This window comes from Alligator sinensis, unplaced genomic scaffold, assembly GCF_000455745.1.
Source record: "Alligator sinensis unplaced genomic scaffold, ASM45574v1 scaffold1003_1, whole genome shotgun sequence".
Classification (NCBI taxonomy): domain Eukaryota; kingdom Metazoa; phylum Chordata; order Crocodylia; family Alligatoridae; genus Alligator; species Alligator sinensis.
In genome coordinates, this window is record NW_005842557.1 from 828,623 (window position 1) to 847,706 (window position 19,084).

The 19,084-nt window shown below is 38.2% G+C and overlaps 1 protein-coding gene across 6 annotated transcripts; it reads left to right on the plus strand.

Annotated features, from left to right (window-relative positions):
• The first annotated feature begins 6 nt into the window (after positions 1-6).
• On the plus strand, positions 7-18,618 carry RBM44 (RNA binding motif protein 44). 6 transcript variants are annotated; one of them, XM_006032260.3, is made up of 15 exons: positions 7-215; positions 5,089-6,674; positions 6,780-6,838; positions 7,855-8,028; positions 9,171-9,339; positions 9,431-9,456; positions 10,706-10,790; positions 11,178-11,268; positions 12,352-12,483; positions 15,182-15,267; positions 15,367-15,440; positions 15,808-16,177; positions 16,941-17,086; positions 17,250-17,394; positions 17,984-18,618. In XM_006032260.3, the coding sequence occupies exons 2-14, from the start codon at positions 5,205-5,207 to the stop codon at positions 17,383-17,385; spliced, it is 3,018 nt and encodes a 1,005-aa protein (XP_006032322.1). In that variant the 5' UTR covers positions 7-215; positions 5,089-5,204; the 3' UTR covers positions 17,386-17,394; positions 17,984-18,618. The 6 variants fall into 6 exon arrangements, with proteins under 6 accessions (XP_006032322.1, XP_006032324.1, XP_006032325.1 ...); XM_006032262.3 differs by having other exon boundaries at positions 15,185-15,267; XM_006032261.3 differs by lacking the exon at positions 7-215 and adding an exon at positions 4,063-4,087.
• Positions 18,619-19,084: the final 466 nt, after the last annotated feature.

The window sequence follows — 19,084 nt, forward strand, 5'->3', positions numbered from 1 at the left end:
AGCCCGGCTCCCCCTGCCGGGGCCGAGGCTGCGGGCAGGGGAGCCCGCCTCCTCGGGGGTTCGTTGCCCCGGGTTAGACTCGCATCGGAACAGGCCCGTCGGCGTGGCCATGGGGCAGGTTTAACGGGAGTGAACTCGGGTTAGCTGCGATTGTGCGTCCGTTCGGACTTACCAAGGAAGACCCGGCATCAAATGTCGTAACCCGAGATAAAATGGTATCTATCCCAGGATAAAAATCCCTGCCCCCGGGGTAACCCCTGGAGGCTCCTTTTAGCATAAAAGGGCCCAAAGCTTCCCATAGCCTTGAAATACCTCGGGCCTAGTCCTGGGCAGCCTTAGAAAGTTAGGCTAAAATCAGGGGGTTGCGAGGCGGGGATGGGACTGGCATCAAGACACAGCACAGCTTTGTGCGCGCTGGGTTTAGCGGGCAGCAAAGTCTGTGTAGTGGCGACGGTTCCTAAGCACAGTCTGAATTGGAGTAATTCGCCAGCACCGAGTGTGGGACAAGGGGCTTGTCCGGCTGTGAGGTCTGGGGTTTGCTGCAGGACAAAACGCTCCCATCCCAGTCAAGCCGGTTGTCTGTTTTTAGCCCTTGAAACCATCTACTCCTGACCAGCTTCACAGTGGGGATAAACCAAGGGAATAGGATCCAGTTGCGAAGCGGGCAGCCAAGCCTGCCCATGGTGTGTGAGCAGTTTATGCCATTAGCCAATGTGCGGGCACCTGGAGCTTGTTGCAATACAAGCAGTCGGCAGCATGTTCAGTCTCACGCTGTTAGACTGTGAAGTAAATGTTGTACTTCTCCATGTGTATGTGCCCAGGGTTTACAAAAGGGAGTATGTTGTAGGGCACCTGAAGCAACAGGGACAGTAGTGATTTTCTCCCTCAGTGTTTCAGAAGTTGACAACTATTCTGAAAAAGCACGGGGGTCTGCTCTGGTGGGGGGGTGGGCTGGGGGAGAGAGTCAGGCTGGGGGGAGTTTCTTGCAGCGCTTTGCAGAACAGGCCAGTGTATTGCATGTTGCTGGCAAAAATATTTTTTAAAAGGTTAAGAGACTGCTTTTGCTATGTGGGAAGCCTGCAGTTCTCTGGAAGTGAAATGGAAATGCAGAACTGGAGAGCTGATTTTAAATGTGTATGTGAATATTGTTTTGGGTTTTTTTTTTAAGTCTTCTATCAGATAGTTAGACTGTGCTGACAGTTGTTGTCCGGATGTCACAGAATCCAACTCTTCCCCAGTATTTGTTGCTGAGTTGCTCCCCACCTCCCTCCCTCCCAAGGAACTAGATAGAAAGTCTTGTATCTGTAGGCAGCACCTCAGTATTCAATATCCATTTGCAAACAAATAATTGTTTATCTAGAGCTTATCTGTTCTGCAGAGCCTCTGCTGATAAAGCTATGCCAGCAGAGTCTGAAAGAATTTCTGCTATAGTAGCTATGCAAGCATCTCAAATGACATTCACTAAGCTGAGCAGCACTTTTCTATTGATGTAGTTGCATCGCCATGTGCAGTTTTGCTAATATAACTGTTGGCTAATATTTAAAAGCCCGATTTTTATCACTGGTCTTTGTTTTCCTCTGTATTATCAGACTACCAGTTCCATCCTGAATAGATTCAGTTGCTGCAACAGAAGTATGGGCTGCACGGTAGACAGCAGAGACCTAGCCTTCTGTGTATAACCTGTGTTGCAGGTTACAAACTTTCCACAAAAATCAGACAGACAGACAGACACTTTCCTCCTCCATTTTTAAACCGTTAAGGCTCAAATTGAATATTAAGCTTTGATTTTTTTTCTTAATCTGAAACGCATTCTACTGTATATGGCATATTTGCATAGTTGAAAATGTCAGTCCATTAATTATGTGGAAAGAGCTAGTAGATGATGCTTAAATTCAAAAATATGTTTAACCCCAGAAAATAAATTTTATTTTTATTGTAGATTATATAGGCATAAATGGCAGTTGATACTTGTCTTCAGGTCATACATAAAATTCTTCTTATCGCTTTTAAGTTTGATTTTGAGTTACTTTCCTGAGATTTGGGAAACAGAATTTCTTTCCTATTTAACAGACACGGTTCTTTGGGTGAGTCTGATATATTTTATTAGACCAACTTAAACAACCTACACCCCTGTTTCCTATTTGATTTATTTTTCAAGTTTGTTTCTAAAATACTAGTAAAAAAAAAAAAAGAAAAAGACTTGAAAACCCTGAAATATTAGCACTGGTAGATGCATATTCCTGTGGTATAATCCATCTCTAAGAGTAATAGGTAAGTTTTGCCAATGTTGGTTTGTTGGTCAGTATTGTGATTTTATTTCGCCTCTTCCTGTCCACTTCCCCTACGATGACCCGTGACAGCAGAAGTTTTAATATAGACATAACCATAACAGCAAAAGTTTGCTTGCTGGGATAGGCTACTTTTTGTTTGGAGACCAGTTTTAACTGCAACAGCCAGAGCGCTCTTGTAGATATATGGTGCAGCTCCACTGTAGAGGATTGCTGGTACCATCCAACCCTTGTGAACATGCATAGATGAGGCCTAAGATCTAGAATTAAGTTATTAAGGACAAAATTAAGGTAAGGGCAAATTTAACCTGAGTATGAAAAACTTACTTTAACAGATACAGCTATTTTATACCAGATTGAACCTGAAGCAAGGAGACTGGAAAATGATTGTACTGAAAAAAATTTCATGACTTTTCTGTGTTCAAAATCTTATCCAAACCATTGGATTAAGGATTTTTTCTGTCTTTACTACCTAAATTATTTTATGCTGGTATGAGATGGTAGGGTAATAAACAGCATTACATAGGATACAAAATTACAAATGAAAAATTAGTTATTATGCATTTATTCTTTTAACTTCTTCAGATTTTTGAAATCCAAAACAACTCTGACAATTTTTTTGAAAATACAGTGAAAAAGTCCACAGATTAATACTTAAAATATGAATAGAAATTCCACGAAAAGTGTTTTACTGATGTTAATTTTTCAGTGGGTGAGTTGAGCATGTGCAGCATAGAGTGCACTGGAGTTGTAATATTTTGGTTATGGCGGTGGTTGAATATATATATAGTTATATCTCTCGGGCAATAAGTTACTGTGTATCACTGGATTAAGCTAATTATGTCCCCTATTTCATTAAAAATAGACAATATGGAAGAAATAAAATAGTATGGCATATACAGTGAATGAAATTTGATAAGATGGAAAAATTTACTTTGTAATAAGTTCAGAAATATCTTTCTCTGTTCTGCTGTATTAATTGTTAGCTAATAAAACCTGCCTTGTTTTATATGCCAAACCGGGAACATTTTAAAGCATTGCCTGAGTATTTAATATTAACTCGAATGGTATTTCATAGTCATAAACATGTGTAAATAAGGATAATATAGTACAGTGGCAGCCTAAATATAATATGACCATTTCCTGACAGAGTTGCTTTAACCAAATTAGTAAACTTTTTAGTAAAGTTAGATTAATATATATGTTTTTTCATTTTAGCTGCTGTTTATATAGCTGTATTTGGCATACTGTCCCCAAGTCATTTGTTTGAGCTAAATTCTATAAATCTTAAATCAGATCATGTACAGTTTATTTTAGTGACAGTTTGCAAAGTCTTTTCTGTCAGGCCTACAATTTTTGAGAAAATCACTTCTTCAGCAGAGCCTTTATATTTCAAGCTGGGAACAAATGATTTGTTGGATCAGAATTAATTTGAAATCCTCAAATATCAGCCCCCTTTTTATTATTATCCTTTGTCTGACCAATTGCTCTTAATGCTTGGGCCAGGAGATCCAATTTTCAGAGGATTAATACTTCAGTGAATGCCTGTGGATTACCAGTCCTAGAGAACCATAATGCTATTCCTCAGGATGAGATAGTTCTACTTTTATTTGTTTTAGTACTGGTCTCTGTATGGAACTTTTTTGAGATTCCCCAAACTTATGATTCATTCCAGTATTCAGTTTTTATTTCTAACATTTTAATACAGGTGTGGTCAAAAAACAACCTGCAGGCCAGATCTGGCCCACAGAGGGACTTTGTCCAGTCTGCAGCAGGTCCCTTGGTCCCGCCTGGCCCAGGTACTCTCTGGCCTGTTGCATGCCCCATCACCTCCTGGGTACACAGCAGGGCTGGGATGGCTCCACAGCTGGACTGCCTTTCTAGGCAGCGGAGGCAACAGCTCCTGACTGCTGCCACCACTGGCCCTAGCCCTGTGGTACAGGCAGGAACCCGCATGCACAGCTCTGACCCTGGCCCGCTGTGGACTCGGCCCAGTGGAGTGAATCAGATCCGAACCAGCTGGAACCCACATACCCAGTCTCACTCCTGGCCTGCCCCACATCTACTCTGGACTTGCCTGTCCATGCTGAGCAGTGGCAGCAGCAATGGTAGCAGCCAGGCAGAAGCTGCTGCTCAGCATGGGGAAAAATCAGCCCCTCCCCTTTGCTGCTACCAGGCCCTTGCTGCAGCTGCCTGGAGCCCGTGCCCAGTCTGCCCCTCCAACCTCCTGCCAGCCCAGGCTTACTCCATTGTGACTCAGGTTGCTGTGGTCCTGGGTGCTGTGCAGACACTGCGCTCAGGAGCAGCTGACTAGCGCAAACGGTGCTGCAGTTGATTATGTCAGGTTAATAGCACATGTAGATGCACGCAGTCAGTATTCAGCTGCATAATTGAGTGTTGTACAGTTATTCACTTATATTTAAGGGTTGGATCCCCAGTCAATTACTTTGATGCATAAAAGCAAATGCATTTTATTCATTACTATTTAAAACATTATGCAGTGTACTTGACAGTAGATACAAGTTTCAAGAAACTGTAACTTAGCTGGATTATGAGGATAGCTGGAATCAATTAGGTAAAATTAGTTTTCCATTGCATTTTAACTCAAGAATAGTGGCTTTTCTTTATACAATTTGCCTTATTCTTCATAGTGAGATTTGTTTTTTAAGCATACCCTAGCTTTTATCACAACCCAGTGGACAAAACATGATAGTGCTACATCTCATTCTGTAGAAGTATGTTTACATATAATATACTTCTATTAGATAGAATGATTAGAATTTTCTTTTCTTTTAATCAGGTGAGAAACTGATATTTAAAACCAGGCTGCTGACTTCAACATTGAATGGTGAAAGTGAATTAGAGGATGCTGAGTTTGAGTAGATTACTTCTGCTGGTAACCCTGATATTTGGACCATGGAACAAAGGGCAAATAGCGTTAATAATGAAACAGGAGCCTACCCTGAGGCATATTCTGCAACAGACCAATCTAATAGAGTTAACTATTCCATTTCAGACCATACATGCTCCAGGAGTTTCTCAGAATTAAACTTGCAAGAAGAAAGCCTGTCTTGTTTAAGTTCATCAGTAGATGCAGAACTTGATAACTATAATAAAAGGGGAGAGTGTGTTTCTGATATTTGTGGCAACAAAAATGGAAATGAAGCTTGTGCGTTAGGAGAGGCCTGCAACAATATACATTTCAGTTACAAGGAGTGTGATGACTACAGACACAAAAATGAGACGGATGAAGACTCACAGTTAGAGTACCATAGTGCTGAAGAACAAGACTGTTATGATCAAACTACCTCATATATGTCTTTTGAGCATGAGAAAACTTCAGGGATCCAGAATTTGGAAGTTTTGGAGTTGGTAGATTCAGTTTGTAGAGTTGCAACTGATGGAGAAGACTCTTTTGCCTCTGGACACAGTACCATGGAAGAATTTTGTAATGAAGCAGCTATCCCAGAACTTCCCCAAACGTTTGTTCAAGACTCCGTACCTCTGATGGATTATAACGGTCTGAAATGTGAAAATGAACACACCAATGACATGTATCATAGCACTGTTTGTGAAAATTCCTTTGAAAGTGATGCTTGTGGGAGCACAGCAAGGGCTTATCAAACAGTGCTTCAAGCAAACAGTTTAGAAAATCAAGACAAGATAAAGCATATTCCTGTTTGTGATAATGCCCAATCAGCCCCAAAAGCTAAAGAACAGGAAGTATCTAAAAAGAGAGATGGCCTCAACCACATGTTGCTGAAGCAGGAAAATCCTTGCATATTACCCTGGGAAACATCTGTTGTAACATCCACATGGATTTCTAGCAAAAATACAGAAGATGCAAGTTCTTATATTTGTGAAGAATCATTTCTGTCTGCATTTGATACTGATTGTGATGGTTGTACCCAAAAGATTGTTGAAGCCAAATTCAGTTTTTCATCTGCAGCCTCCAGAATTCCAGAGAGAGGAAGTAATTTGTCTGGTGCAGAAATTAGAGACAAATCTGCTGGGGATAGTACGATGAAGGGTTCTGACTTAGAACAAAACTGCCACATCTGCTTGAATAAGATCACATGTAATCAGAAAGTTACCATTAACCAGACTGTTGATGCAAGTTCTGATTTTAGGGCTTGTTTTACAACAAGCAGAGCTACTAATGCCAAGGCTTCTGTGGCATCTCGGGCAGATAACACAGAGATAACAATGATGAACAAAACAAGGCCCAAGGAGTGGCAAACTCAGAACTATACAAGTGTTGCTTGTAATACAGATTTGTCATGCATACACAGCAACACAGAGGAGATTATATCAAAGCTTGCTGAGACAGGAGTAAATGGTACTGATACTTGTATCACAACACCTGAATGGATTTCCCAAATTCAGGTAATATTTTGAGCTCACTGAGCTACTCGGAATTACTTGTATAATTGTGATTTTGATATAAGAAAATGCAGGTGTATAATTTTAATTACAGTGATTTATTTCCAGGATCCTCTGAAGCTGAAAAATAATTTGTATATTGGGGAAGCGAAGGAAAACCCTGAGAGGTTTGTCATTCATTGTCATTATTTGTATGAATGGATACTTATTATTATTTACTACATCTTTTTATTTACTACATATACTACATATTAAATAAATACTACATATTTTTAATAATATAGCACCATATGCCCTAGAGGTGCTCGGCTGCCTTCACTATTTTCATCCATTCCTGTCTACTATGTGCCTTTGTTCTCCAATTGGCCATGTTTAATTTCTGTAGTTTAGGCAGCCTTTCCCCTCCAGCACCCTAAGAAGCACTTTCTTTGGTCTCCTGATTACTTCTGTAAAAGGCTGTAAAATTTGACCTGGGCTCTGTGCTGGTAAGTAGGGGGCAGGCTGAAAGAGTGGGGAGGGGACCATGGGGAGACCTCCACCAGGCCCCATCCCCTGCCTGCTCCCCCAAACCCCCTGAGTGCCCCCTGACCCCCAACCACGTCCCTGTTGATAGCTGCCCCGCCTGGCCCAGCTCCTGGTTCTTTGAAAAAAAAAAAAAAATAGCCCCACACACCAGCTGCAGCAGCAGCTGTTGGGGCTTCTGGGTGCAGCGGGCATTGCCAGCTCCTGCTTGGCTGGAAGCAAATGGGGGCTTTTTTTAAAAGCGCGGGGATGCTGGGGCTGGGTGGGGCAGCCATTGATGGGGCTGGGAGAGTGGGCGGGGGATGGGGCCTGTTTGATTCAGAGATTCAGCCAATTCTGCGGCAGCCAAATCTCCCATTCAGATTCAGCTGAATCGATGCGGGACAGTGATTCGAATTGCCATCTCCCGATTCGGCCGAATCCAAATCCAAAGCAAATACTAGCCGCTTCGCACAGACCTAGTCCCTAGGTATGCTGGCTTTCCTTGTACTGGATAATAGGAATTGATTTTTAAATTTCAGGTTTCCTTCCCAAGTTGTGGTCAGAAGTAGTTTCTAAAAAGTTAAATAAGTTTTTAAAATGACACGTGCATCAAGTATTAAGAAATATTTTTCTTATTTACATTCATTAGTTAATATTAAATATTGTTTTCTTTTTAAAGGATGTTGCACCTCACCACAGAAGTGGAGAGTTGTTCATCACACTGTTGTAAGAAAATACTGCAGAGAGCTATAAAAGCAGATTTGCAGCTTCTACAAACTCATTATTGGATGTGCCGTCAACACTGCTGGAAGATTTACAAACTTGTTACGGAGGAAAAAGAGTGTTTTAGCAGGCATGTATGATTTTTGCAATATCACAGATGTTGGATGTTCTCTAGAATTTGAAAAATCAAGCCATTTGTTAACATAAAGAGAGCAACAGCAAACGCTTTCTTTCCATTTGGGCAGCAGTAGTCCTTAGTGGAATTAAAATATTTCAAATCTAATTAAATTGGTTATTGCTATCAAAAATATACTTGTATGCATTTTTATACATAAAGGTGTAATATATAATCACATACCCACTGCATTTCTCAGTTTCAGGTTATTACCGATTAAGACTTATCCATTGGACCAGTTTGGCTTGGTTCTGGTGAAAATATTTTCCTAGAGTGCAATGTCTGTGTAATGGGTAGATAGTGGTAAATTATCAGAGCATTTTTTATCACTATTGGAAAATGGTAGTGCCATCATGTCAAATATTTAGTATACTAATTTTTTTTTCTTTTCTAATTGCAGAACTAGTTTGGTTTGCCCTCCAACAATGTTCAAGTAATAGATACAAATACGTTAAATATTCTAAAATATGATGCCTTAAAGATGTCCAGTTAGGGGCCCAAATTTTGGACGTGGACAGATAAAACAGTTATTCTGACGGGGTGGGAACAAGTGTAGCTTGCTGCACCTCAGGCTTTTCTTTTGTAGTTGGTCTGTGTCTCCTGTATCCCACCATAAGTAGAAGCAACAAAAAGTATTCTAGCAGCCGTTTCATTCTCATGGAAAAGTGCCTTGGTTTTCCACAGGATAGGAGTGGATAGATGAAACAGTAACAACACATTAGTTGCAAGTGGCAGGGCCCCCACTTTAAGTTAGTATAATTATTTTGTCCATCTACAGCTTTTGTGCCCACTTTCTAACCTTTGACTTTAATATCTCTGTTTTACTTACTTAATCATAAGTTGGGATGATGATACTACCTTTCTTCTGGTGGGTGACGTGAAGATGTATTGATTAATGGACATGAAAGTCAGATACTATGGTGACAAACACCATAGAAAAGGCCATGAGGAATTTAATAATTCTATATTCAGCACAGAGTTTACATAATAAGGAGTAAATTAGGTATGAAGCTACACATTGAAAGATCCAGATTAAAAAATAATGGAATAAGAATTTCCCCGCTGTACCTGAAATGTTTGTTTTCTATTTTTAACAGGAATTTAAACAGCGACTTTGTCAATTTAGTGTCTGCTTTTGAAGAACTGAAAGTTAGGTACAAAAATATGAGAGAGAAATTAGTAAGGGGCATACCATTAGATGCCTTACCCCCGTTATCAGTAGAGTCCAAACTGCTCTCCATCTTTTCTTCTTACATTCCATCCAAGGTAATTAGTTTTTAAAACAGCCTCTTTGCCAGTAGCAATGTTTTTTTAATTGAAAAAAATAAAGCAAATCTTTTTTTTTTTTCCTTGACAGTTAGTAAGTGAAGATCTTCATTACGAGTAAGTCGCTACAATTTTTATTTATATATTTTACTAAGAAACAGGTAAGAAGTGAAGTTAAAATAAACAATGCAAGTGTTTGGATGTCTTGTGTGAGTGTGTGCTTTGAAATGGCATTTTGGCAATTTGGTGGGTAATATAATATTTCAGAGTGGAGTTTTGCTGTTATTTTCAAAATACATTTTCTCAATTTATGAGAGATTTTTTTTTTCCCCCCAACTCTCATCTCTGAAAACTATATCTGGGATCTTCAGTTGTGTTGTTGCTGCCTTGCATGTCTCACTTGTAATAAAGATTTTTGCAGTCAGTGCACGATAAGATCTGTTGTTAAGATGTAAGACAAAAAAGAATCCATCTAGCTTTTCTGTAACAGCATTGGGTCTCCAGTGCTAAGGGTTTAGTAGTAGCGGAACAATATCTCTCTTAAGCACAGCTACAAAAGTGATGGAATGTTAAGCCACCTTGCAGTGTGTATCTTCTGCTTGTTCTTAAACAGACGCTTAATTTTCCATTATCACAACTATGATATACTAGGGTTCAGATACCCCAACAACTTTAACCATCATATACCAGTTTCCCAGCACTTACTTTATCAATTTACTCCCTCAACTTTTCTTGAGCAGGCCACCTTTAACATTAGCTGGATATGTTTATTAGAGAAACTTAGGGGAAAATAGTTTGGCAAAAGGGACTCAGCTGATCTGACCTCTCAAAAGGAAGGAGAGTGGACATTTTGGAAGAGGCATCAGTTTCTGACCTTTTCTAAAGTAGATTATTGTTTGGGCTCTACTGTAGGATAATTGTTCAGTTATGAAATTTTGTGCAAGTCTTTTTTTAAACAATAAAGACAAACTATGCTTTTACTTTTTTCCCTTTTTAACATGCTTAGAGAACATTTCTTTTTCTTTAAAAGTATATTAAAATATAAAGCTTCATTGAATAAGTTGTGTGTTTATTCCTTATTTTGAAACCATTTAATTGATAGAGAATATACATTTTGAAAATTATGCTGGATTACAGGTGTTTATTGAGCTTTATAATCCATGTATACCATAAATACTGGAGGCTGCAAGTGAGAGAGGAACCGTGGAAAAAAACCCCAGTCATACCCAGTTAACTCCTTTTCAGCATCTGCTCTGCCACTGCATGATATAGGATACTGGGCAAGATGAACCTATGGTCTGACCCAATAAATGACTGTTCTTATGTACTTTTGCCAAAATTGTTAGATCTTTTTATTTATTTACAGTGTTGGGCCAGGGAACTCAGAAATGGAAACATTAAAACCTAAAGAGACTGAAACATCCACCAGCCTGACGGGAGCACCCTCTTCTGTGAGTTTCACGAGCCTTTAGTTGATTAACGTATAAGCAGCTGATAATCTACTTTAAATGTGTTCTTATATGTAGACAGATTTTTTTTTTTTTTTTAGAGTAGTATATAAAAATGGAACTTTGAACACTGTATCCCAGCCAAGAAATTTTTTGTGCTAGCAGTAATATGCAGTACAGCTAACATCAAGTGGGGAAGAGCAATACTGCTTTCAAAACATTAAAATGATTAGGTATCCTAAGAAAGATTAGTGAACAAAGGATTTCTATAAGCTATCAGCTTGTCTATTTTATATACTATATAGTCAGAAAACATTCATATAGTAAAACATACATTTTAAGCAAAAAGTACTGCAACTTGCATATGATCCAATTACTTATGTATTATAGATTGCTACTCAGACGGTATGTTTACCGGCTAGCAGTAAACTTAAGTGTAGGACCTTTGAAGAAAACTATAAAGATGAAGATGTAGAAAAGGGTAAGTTAGTTGTACCAAATCCAATGGTTTTTTAATTAAATTGAAAACCAATGACCCTTTGAACATGTGGACTTATTCCCTCTCCCCCATGCCCTTTTCCATTCCCCTTCCTTCCCCCCTCTTACTTACATGGCCATCCAAGGAAAACTAAGGGTTTGGGCCATTTGCATCAGTCATGAATACATCTGAGCTGAAGACTTGTTTTGCATTCTGTTGGTTTCTTGGGACTGTGTTTACTGCATGTCACTCAAAACAGATTCAAACTCAACTAATGTCTCTTACTACAATCCTTTTCCCTTTTACATTTTTTAGATTATTACTTTATTATACTATTTTAGCAACAACCTGAAAAATCCTGCTTTATCTAAGAGTAAGTGCATCTAAGCCCCATGGTACCTGTGCACATTGCTTCATATATCAATTTTCTTGTGTGTCCCCTAGTATATATACTCGGTGTAATTTAGTGAGTGCTGCCAAGTATTCATATGTATGAGGGGAGTCGTTTTCTGGAATCTTTCCAGACTAGCATACTAAGCAGGGTTAAGGAATAGGATTAATGTTAAAACAATGCTGTTTGTTTAAATAAAATATATTTATAAATAGCAGTGGATTTAAAACTTTAAAATGCTTCTCTTTCCTCTGACTCTGTTGGCCTGTCTGTTGTTCAGTTTATCAGGAAAAAAACAGAATATGAACTCCAATATAAGTAATATTTAATATTATTTTTACATTTGAAATACTGTGCATGTTGCACATAAATTGGCCTCAGTTAGTGTAAACCTCTTTCCTTTATCCCCCTTGTCTACTTAATTTCTCTTGTGGAACAGGGATCTGCCTCTTTAGTTGTTTTTAAAGTACTATCTATGGGTCTATAAAAATCACTTCATATGGAATAATACTTAGCCAACTGCCTGGCTTACAGATGATAAACAGAAAAGACAAATTACTTGCCTGAGTCGGAGCAAGTCAATGGGAGAACCAAAATGAGTTCTCGGGGCATCACAACTCCTAGCCTTGTGCGCATTTCTGCAGACAATTACTTAAATTTGAATACATGAAACTAACTTTATTTTAACTGCATAGATTTAAGAAAAAGTCAAGAACTATATGGACACTGGTTTGATGCTAAACAAAACTTGACAGCAACTGATCTTTTAGTAACACTTCAGGGAAATGCAAAGGAACAAGGAAAACTAGAGAGAGTGGGTACAACAGGTAGGTTTGAGTTAACTAACTGATTGCCTCAGTTTTATCCTCACTCCTTCAATTAAGCTATCCTTATAGTAAATATCTGTTAACAGCACTTCAAATCTGTGGTGTCTTGTTGACTTGATTAGTAATTTTGGAGAGGTATAAAACACTATAAATGCCTCTAGTACATTCTTTTGAAAGCGATCATGAAAAGCATCTAAACTCCTTGGCTAGTGAAGATCTTCTAATCTCCTGACAAGTCATTCATAAGGGGCTTGACAATTTCTGTATTATCCAGAGGGAAGAAGGCAGGGTAGATTTAGTTAGTCTACATAGGTGCAAATGTAGAGATGTAAAGCATAAGCTTTTGTCGTGATAAACACACTCAGCAAACTTTAGGTTAGGTCAACAGAAGCTTGGTTTATTAGAGAATGCATTCTGGACAGACTCATACACAATTGGAGAATTGTGAAGAGGTCTGACCTTGTACAATAGGTGAAGTAAGTTCATATAGAAAATATGACATCATAAGCATAGCAACGATATAACTAATCAGCATTTGCCATGACTTTGTTAGTAAAGCACGTCTTATTTTATGATTATATTAGCAAAAATGTTACTATCTCTTGTCTAACTTGTAACTTACGGTTCAGTTCCCATTTTGGGCTGACTCAGCAGGCTAGTTTGTGGTTACTTTTGTGCTAAGCTTTTGTTTTTTACTAGACCAGGGCAGGATGGTCCTAGTCTTGTGTTAGTCTAGGGGTTTGGGGTCATGCTCTTTTGACTTCCTCATAGCCTAAGCTGAGTATATGTTTTTTTTTAATTTATTCTTACATATAATGGAGATTCAACTCCATTTTTCCCTTCTTCCACACTTTGGAGAGGACTTACTTCATCAGATGCTGTGAAGGGACTACAGAAAGCAGAGCTGCTAAATAGAAAGTAGTGATTAGACTATAAAGGGTAGGGAAGTGGGAAGGAAAAGAAAAGGGGCACTTCTGAGCGAGGCAGGGGTGGGTAAGAGAAAAAACAAAGCATTTATGTTCTGTGTCCCTCAGCGGGTTGTAAAAGCTAATTTAGGCAATGAGATAAGAATTCACGGTCTCAGTTTAGACTAAACACAATCAAGTGTGTGGATGATTTCTTGTTCTGTAATTTCCTGTTTGAGTTTGTTTTAAATTTTTGTTATCTAAGAACTACTTTGAGGTCAGTGATGAAATGTCCAGGGAGGTTAAAAAAGCATCTGATGAAGTAGACTGTTGCCTATGAAAGATTATGCCTCTGAATCAGAAAGTCCCTAAGATGCTACCTTCTCATGCCTTCTGACCGAGTTCAGACTAACAGCTAGCTACCTTTCTCAGTGTTTTGTGTAGGTACTGTGACTTGTGAGATGTGAGTCAAAGGATAATTTTTTGGCTACTTGTTGTTCAACAGCCTAAAGGTTGACAGCTACTCATTTAACACAATAGGCCTTGAAGCTTCACCTTGGTACCATTGAACTGTACCTGTATTAGATACTGAAGGGCATCGAGATTTAAAAGCTCTTAATACATTCTTGGGCAATGTTTGACACAGGCTCCTCCTCTAAAGGATATTACCATAGTCAAAGCATCAAAATTTCCCAGGTAGGAGGGGATGGGATTGCTTGAATGCCAGTTTGCACCTTGCTCTCAGTTCTGTAAGCCAGTGGTTCTGAACATTTTTCCTACCAGGACCCATTGGCAAAGATCCATGGCCTGTCCTGACCCACATCCCCCGGCCCTGCTGGTGCCTGTCCCCCATGGGCCATGCTGATGTCCCTCACTCCTGATCTACGGTCCACTACCCCCCCCCACCCCTGCTGGAGAGGCCCCCACCTGCCCCCGTACCACTTGGAGCTGCTGGAGCCACTGTGCTCCAGCCCAACTCACACCCCTGGCATGGGCTGGAGAGAGGAGGAGGAGAGGCGTGTGGTACCCTCCTGCCCTGGGCTGGGGCTGGTGCACCGCACCAGACAGCCTGGTCATGGCCCTTCCTGCCCCCCTGAGCTGCGTCTCCCAGCCGCCCCAGGCCTACAAGCACAGACACTAGCCTGACCACGCAGCTCTCCCTGACCCCCTTCCCCCACTGGAAGAGGCAGGAACCTTTTCACTGCCCCTATGCCCTGCCGCAGCTCACAACCCTTTGAAATACAATAAAATCCCTGTTATCTGGCATTCCACCATTCGGAATATTCTATTAACTGGAATTTCCAGCTGGACGGACGGACGGACAGAGGAGTGGGGAGGGGCAGGGAAAGCTTGCACGCTGCCGTTGTCACCCCTTCCCCTTTCCCCTCTGACTTTTGGGTGGCAACCCAAGCTATGCACTGTATACTAGTTAGATAGACAAATGTATGTTCATGTTAAAGCCCTTTCTATATCATTAGAAACAATTAATGTCTTTCTGAAGAAGCATGTGAAAAAAATATTTTTGTCCTATGGTTTCATTTCTAATATTTCTGCTGTGTATTTTTCTTAGTATTTTAAGGTAGGTTTTTTTTAAAGCAGATCCAGTTTGAACATTTTTGTTACTATATTGGGAAACATATTTCCTCCATTCATTAACTTTAATAGTTTTGGAGAAACGTTTTGCCTTATGTATTTTCTGATTTTTTTTTTTCTCAATTTATTGAAGGTGAAGGTTTTTATAGATTGAATTAAGATGGCATGTAATTCTTTTTTATATATTTCTGTGTTCCCAGAAGTAAAGACAGTGGAAAGTAGAAGAATTGACCCAGATGAGCAGTATTTTATTTGTGTGAGTGGCTTAAGTCCTTCAGTATTGGAGGTAAACCAGTCTTTCTTTAAATGGTATTGGTAATACTTGTCTGTCTGGTAAATGACATTTATTATATATTTACAACCTAAATATGCTTATCTATTGCAGGTTGATCTTAGGTCTCATTTCAGCAAGTATGAGGTTTCTGAGGTTTCAGTTTGTGGGGATCCTGATCAATACAGGTACATTTATATGAGCATTTATTTGCATGAGATTCAGAAAAATAGAATAACAGAATAAGTAACAGTAGTTTTAACTTTGTTTTATTTGAATGGCATTTTAATTAAATTGTTTTCAGTCTGTTATATTTTAGATGATTATTTGGAAATGACTTGTGCTGGAGGCAGCTAACATGTTACTGCAAATTATACATTTTATAGGTTCTGTTCTATATTGTAGTTCAGTTAAAAGCAACATTTAACATGCTAAGGCAGAGCGTTCTAATATAGTGGAAAGGCATTGTGGTTATGAATATGGTAATTAACTACATTGCATATTAGTTTAAACTGTTTTTTCTTAATCCTAGCATATATATTTTTTCAATTGTAGATATGCTTTTCTTAGCTTTAAGAAAGCCAGTAAAGCAAAGTTGGCTGTGGAAGAAATGAATGGAAAAGAAATAAAAGGAAAAGCAATCATTGTTTGCTGCACAAAAACTGCAGAAGAAAACGTATCTCCAGCTTCTCAAAAGCTCTCAAGTCCACCATTCTGTAAAAACCAAGTCACTAATAGTGTGCAAAAAAATGTTGAAAATACAGATCCCCCCTCCACTTCCTTGAAAGTGCCAGTCACCACTTCTGCCTCTATAAGAGGGTGTGCTCCTTCTTCTGCCTGTTCAAAAGTTCCTCCCCTGATCTCCACAAAAGTACTCGGCTCTTTAAAACCCCATACATGTCAATCAGTTGCAGTTACTCAAAAGGTAAATTAATCCTTCCCACAAATACCACATGTGTTAAATTGTGAAGTGTTTATAAAACTTGAAGCAGACACCTTTATTTCTAATGTGAAATGTAAGCATATGTAGCAGTACTAGTACTGGCTTGTGTAAGTGTCTTTTGGATTAAAAACATCTCTGATAATGGAATGGACAAAACTCATCTTTGGCACTGAATATATTGCATTTTATTTTGGTGTTTCATTTTAGATGTACAAGTTTTGATTCTTAAAATATTTGCATATGGTAATAATGTCTTGTGACTTATTAATGTAAAAGAAGTATTTTAAATTTATGGCAGAATTGGAGAGAGACAACTTCTGTTTAATTTAAAATCTGAAAGTAAATTAATCATTTAATATATTCATGGTCCACTTGTAGAATCTTGTGGTTATGGTTATTAGAAGAAATCAGAACTTTGAACGCTCTTGGATAAATCCTGAATGATGCCTATTTTACTGTGTTTACACATGGGAAAAACAACACTAACAAGAGTATCTTTAATTTTAGTGAGCAACCTATTTGGCCTGTCTTTTACTATTTCTGTTAGGTTTCTATATAGGTATAGATAGTTATGAGATGCAGTAGTTAGTTGCATAATATAATAGTTGGTTTTATTCTTTACAAACTAATGTGTACGTATGTGTTAAACTAGGTTAGCTGTACAGTATATAACACTTTTATATATTAAAAGTATATATTAAAAGTTTATATATTAAACTTTTCAATTCGTTTAATGTACACCTAGACCATCAGAGGGGATCTTTTGAAGGTAAAATCTGTTCAGTTCTTTCCTGATCCATCTGCCACCTTTATGCCTCCTAACACATTGAATTTGAGCAGTTTTACCAAATTAATGAAGAAACTGCAAGAACTGCATCCAGAGGCTAGCAGGTAAAAAGTGTCTTGATCTTTTTCCCTGCCCTGATTTACGATCAGTCTAATATTTGAGATAATCCAATAGATCAATACATGTTCAATTGTGGCTGTTTGTTGTTTTCTTTACATATCTTTATACTGTGCTAAAGAAAATCTTATTTCTCTATTACTTATTTAGAAATGATATTGTGGATGCTTTACTGGAAGTGAGAACAAATAATAACGGTTTTCTCAGTGGCCTGTCTGTTAATGCTATTGTGGAAATGGCTTCCTTGGCTCTGAGGAAAGATACAGGACAGCATAAGAAGAAGTAGTACAAATAGGTGAGTATTTGAGTGTAGAAAGGTCCATTATTTAAAAGATGTTAATACTGTTATGCATATAGAACTTGGCTAATATAGTACATAACTTCTTACGTTGGAGCAAAACATCCATAATCAAACATTTTTAGCAGTGAGTAGTTTGAGACAAGTCACAGAGGTTTTAACTTCCTTTGATGTAGTTAAAGTGACTGTTTACATTTGTATTAATGTCTGAAGTTAAACTGCCAGCTCATTGTATGAAACTTGGCATACCAAGGATCTTTATATCCAAACCGTTTCTTTTTTGCTGGGAAAAGAGTAGATTTTTTTCCTCCAATGGTAGTACTGTGAATGCAGTCACAAAAATGTTCCAGATAGAAGTGACATCTATTGGCCAGTTCTTGCAGTGGCGTTCAATATAGACAGTCCAGTGAATATGTTAAAAGGGTCAATTTTGATGTAAGAGTTGAGAATCTTAAGTTCTGATAAAGGTGAGGATTGGATGGGTAAATTATTGTAAATATAAATAAGATTTTAAAAGATTCTAATAAGCTAAAGTTTCTAACAAAATACATCTTGAGCTGAACAAACCATTTTTTTCCTTCTACAGCTTTGCAAGTATGGAAACAAAAAAAAGCTGAGAGAACCAGAGTAAAAACTTTTACAGTTTATTAAATTTTGTTTTCAAAACATTTTCCATTTTGTAAAGTTTAAAAGCTCTCAGATATGTTATGCTCAAGTGGCTGAACGTTCTCAAAATACTAGCTTTAGGCTTTACGTTAATATTTGTATGATAATAATTTTGTTCTGCTGTGGTGTTAATGAAAACATAATGAAAGTAAAAGAAGTTGCTACAACTATGAGAGAACTGGGTGAAATGAAAGCGGCCATCTGCCTCTGGAGCTCTTAAATCACTGCATTAATAGTTTCCTAAAATAACTAAACCTGTGTAAGAATGTATTCTTTAGGCCATGTTCATAAGGTAAAAGGTGTAAAACATGCAAAAGTTTGTTCTTGTTAACTTGTTTATAATATTCTGGCTCTAAAAATATGTAATTTCAAGTGCGCTCTAGCTGTGCACCCACTGAGGAAATACCCTTTGAGAATCTTAAGTTCTGTCTTGCAAACTGATGAAACATCAAGTCATGTTTTGATGGTTGCTATGTTATATTATATAACACTGCTGTATGAAATTAATACTGGAAAATGTTGTTATTTCTTCTGTATAGCCATTTACCTGCTTCAGAAAAGCTTGGTGTAAATTTCAGTTGTGTATTTTGGTTTTGACTTTTTTTACAAACAATAAAATGTTGGTAAAAACAATGTGTTTATTTCTTATATTTGAGGTAATATTTTATATTTGGATTAGAAATGGCACTGAATTTTTTTGCAGGTCTCCATTCATGTAGTAGAATATAAATACAGGAGGCAGTTGATAGGTTGTTTTTTTTTTTTTAACTGCTACTAATTTGTAAAGGAAGTATTTTAAATAAAAGAGTCTAGCCTTTGTAAATAAAAGGGAAGCATGCTTAGCTTAGGCCCCAGTTAAGTAGGGTGCTTCAGCATACGCCTGTTCTTCAGCATGTGGGTAGCTCCTAAGTTATATGTGTGCTTACCTGCCTGGCTGAATTGGGACCTAAAATAATGAATGAATGGACGTTAGAAGCATTGTATATTAAACATAAGAAAAGCAAGTATATCCATAAAGCCT

Bases quoted from the DNA above. Each gene is read 5' to 3' on its own strand.
- RBM44 (XM_006032260.3), top strand. From the start codon at position 5,205: ATGGAACAAAGGGCAAATAGCGTTAATAATGAAACAGGAGCCTACCCT. The intron at 9,340-9,430 runs GTAATTAGTTTT...TTTCCTTGACAG, and splicing joins CTTCTTACATTCCATCCAAG to TTAGTAAGTGAAGATCTTCA. The intron at 11,269-12,351 runs GTAAGTTAGTTG...TTAACTGCATAG, and splicing joins AGATGAAGATGTAGAAAAGG to ATTTAAGAAAAAGTCAAGAA.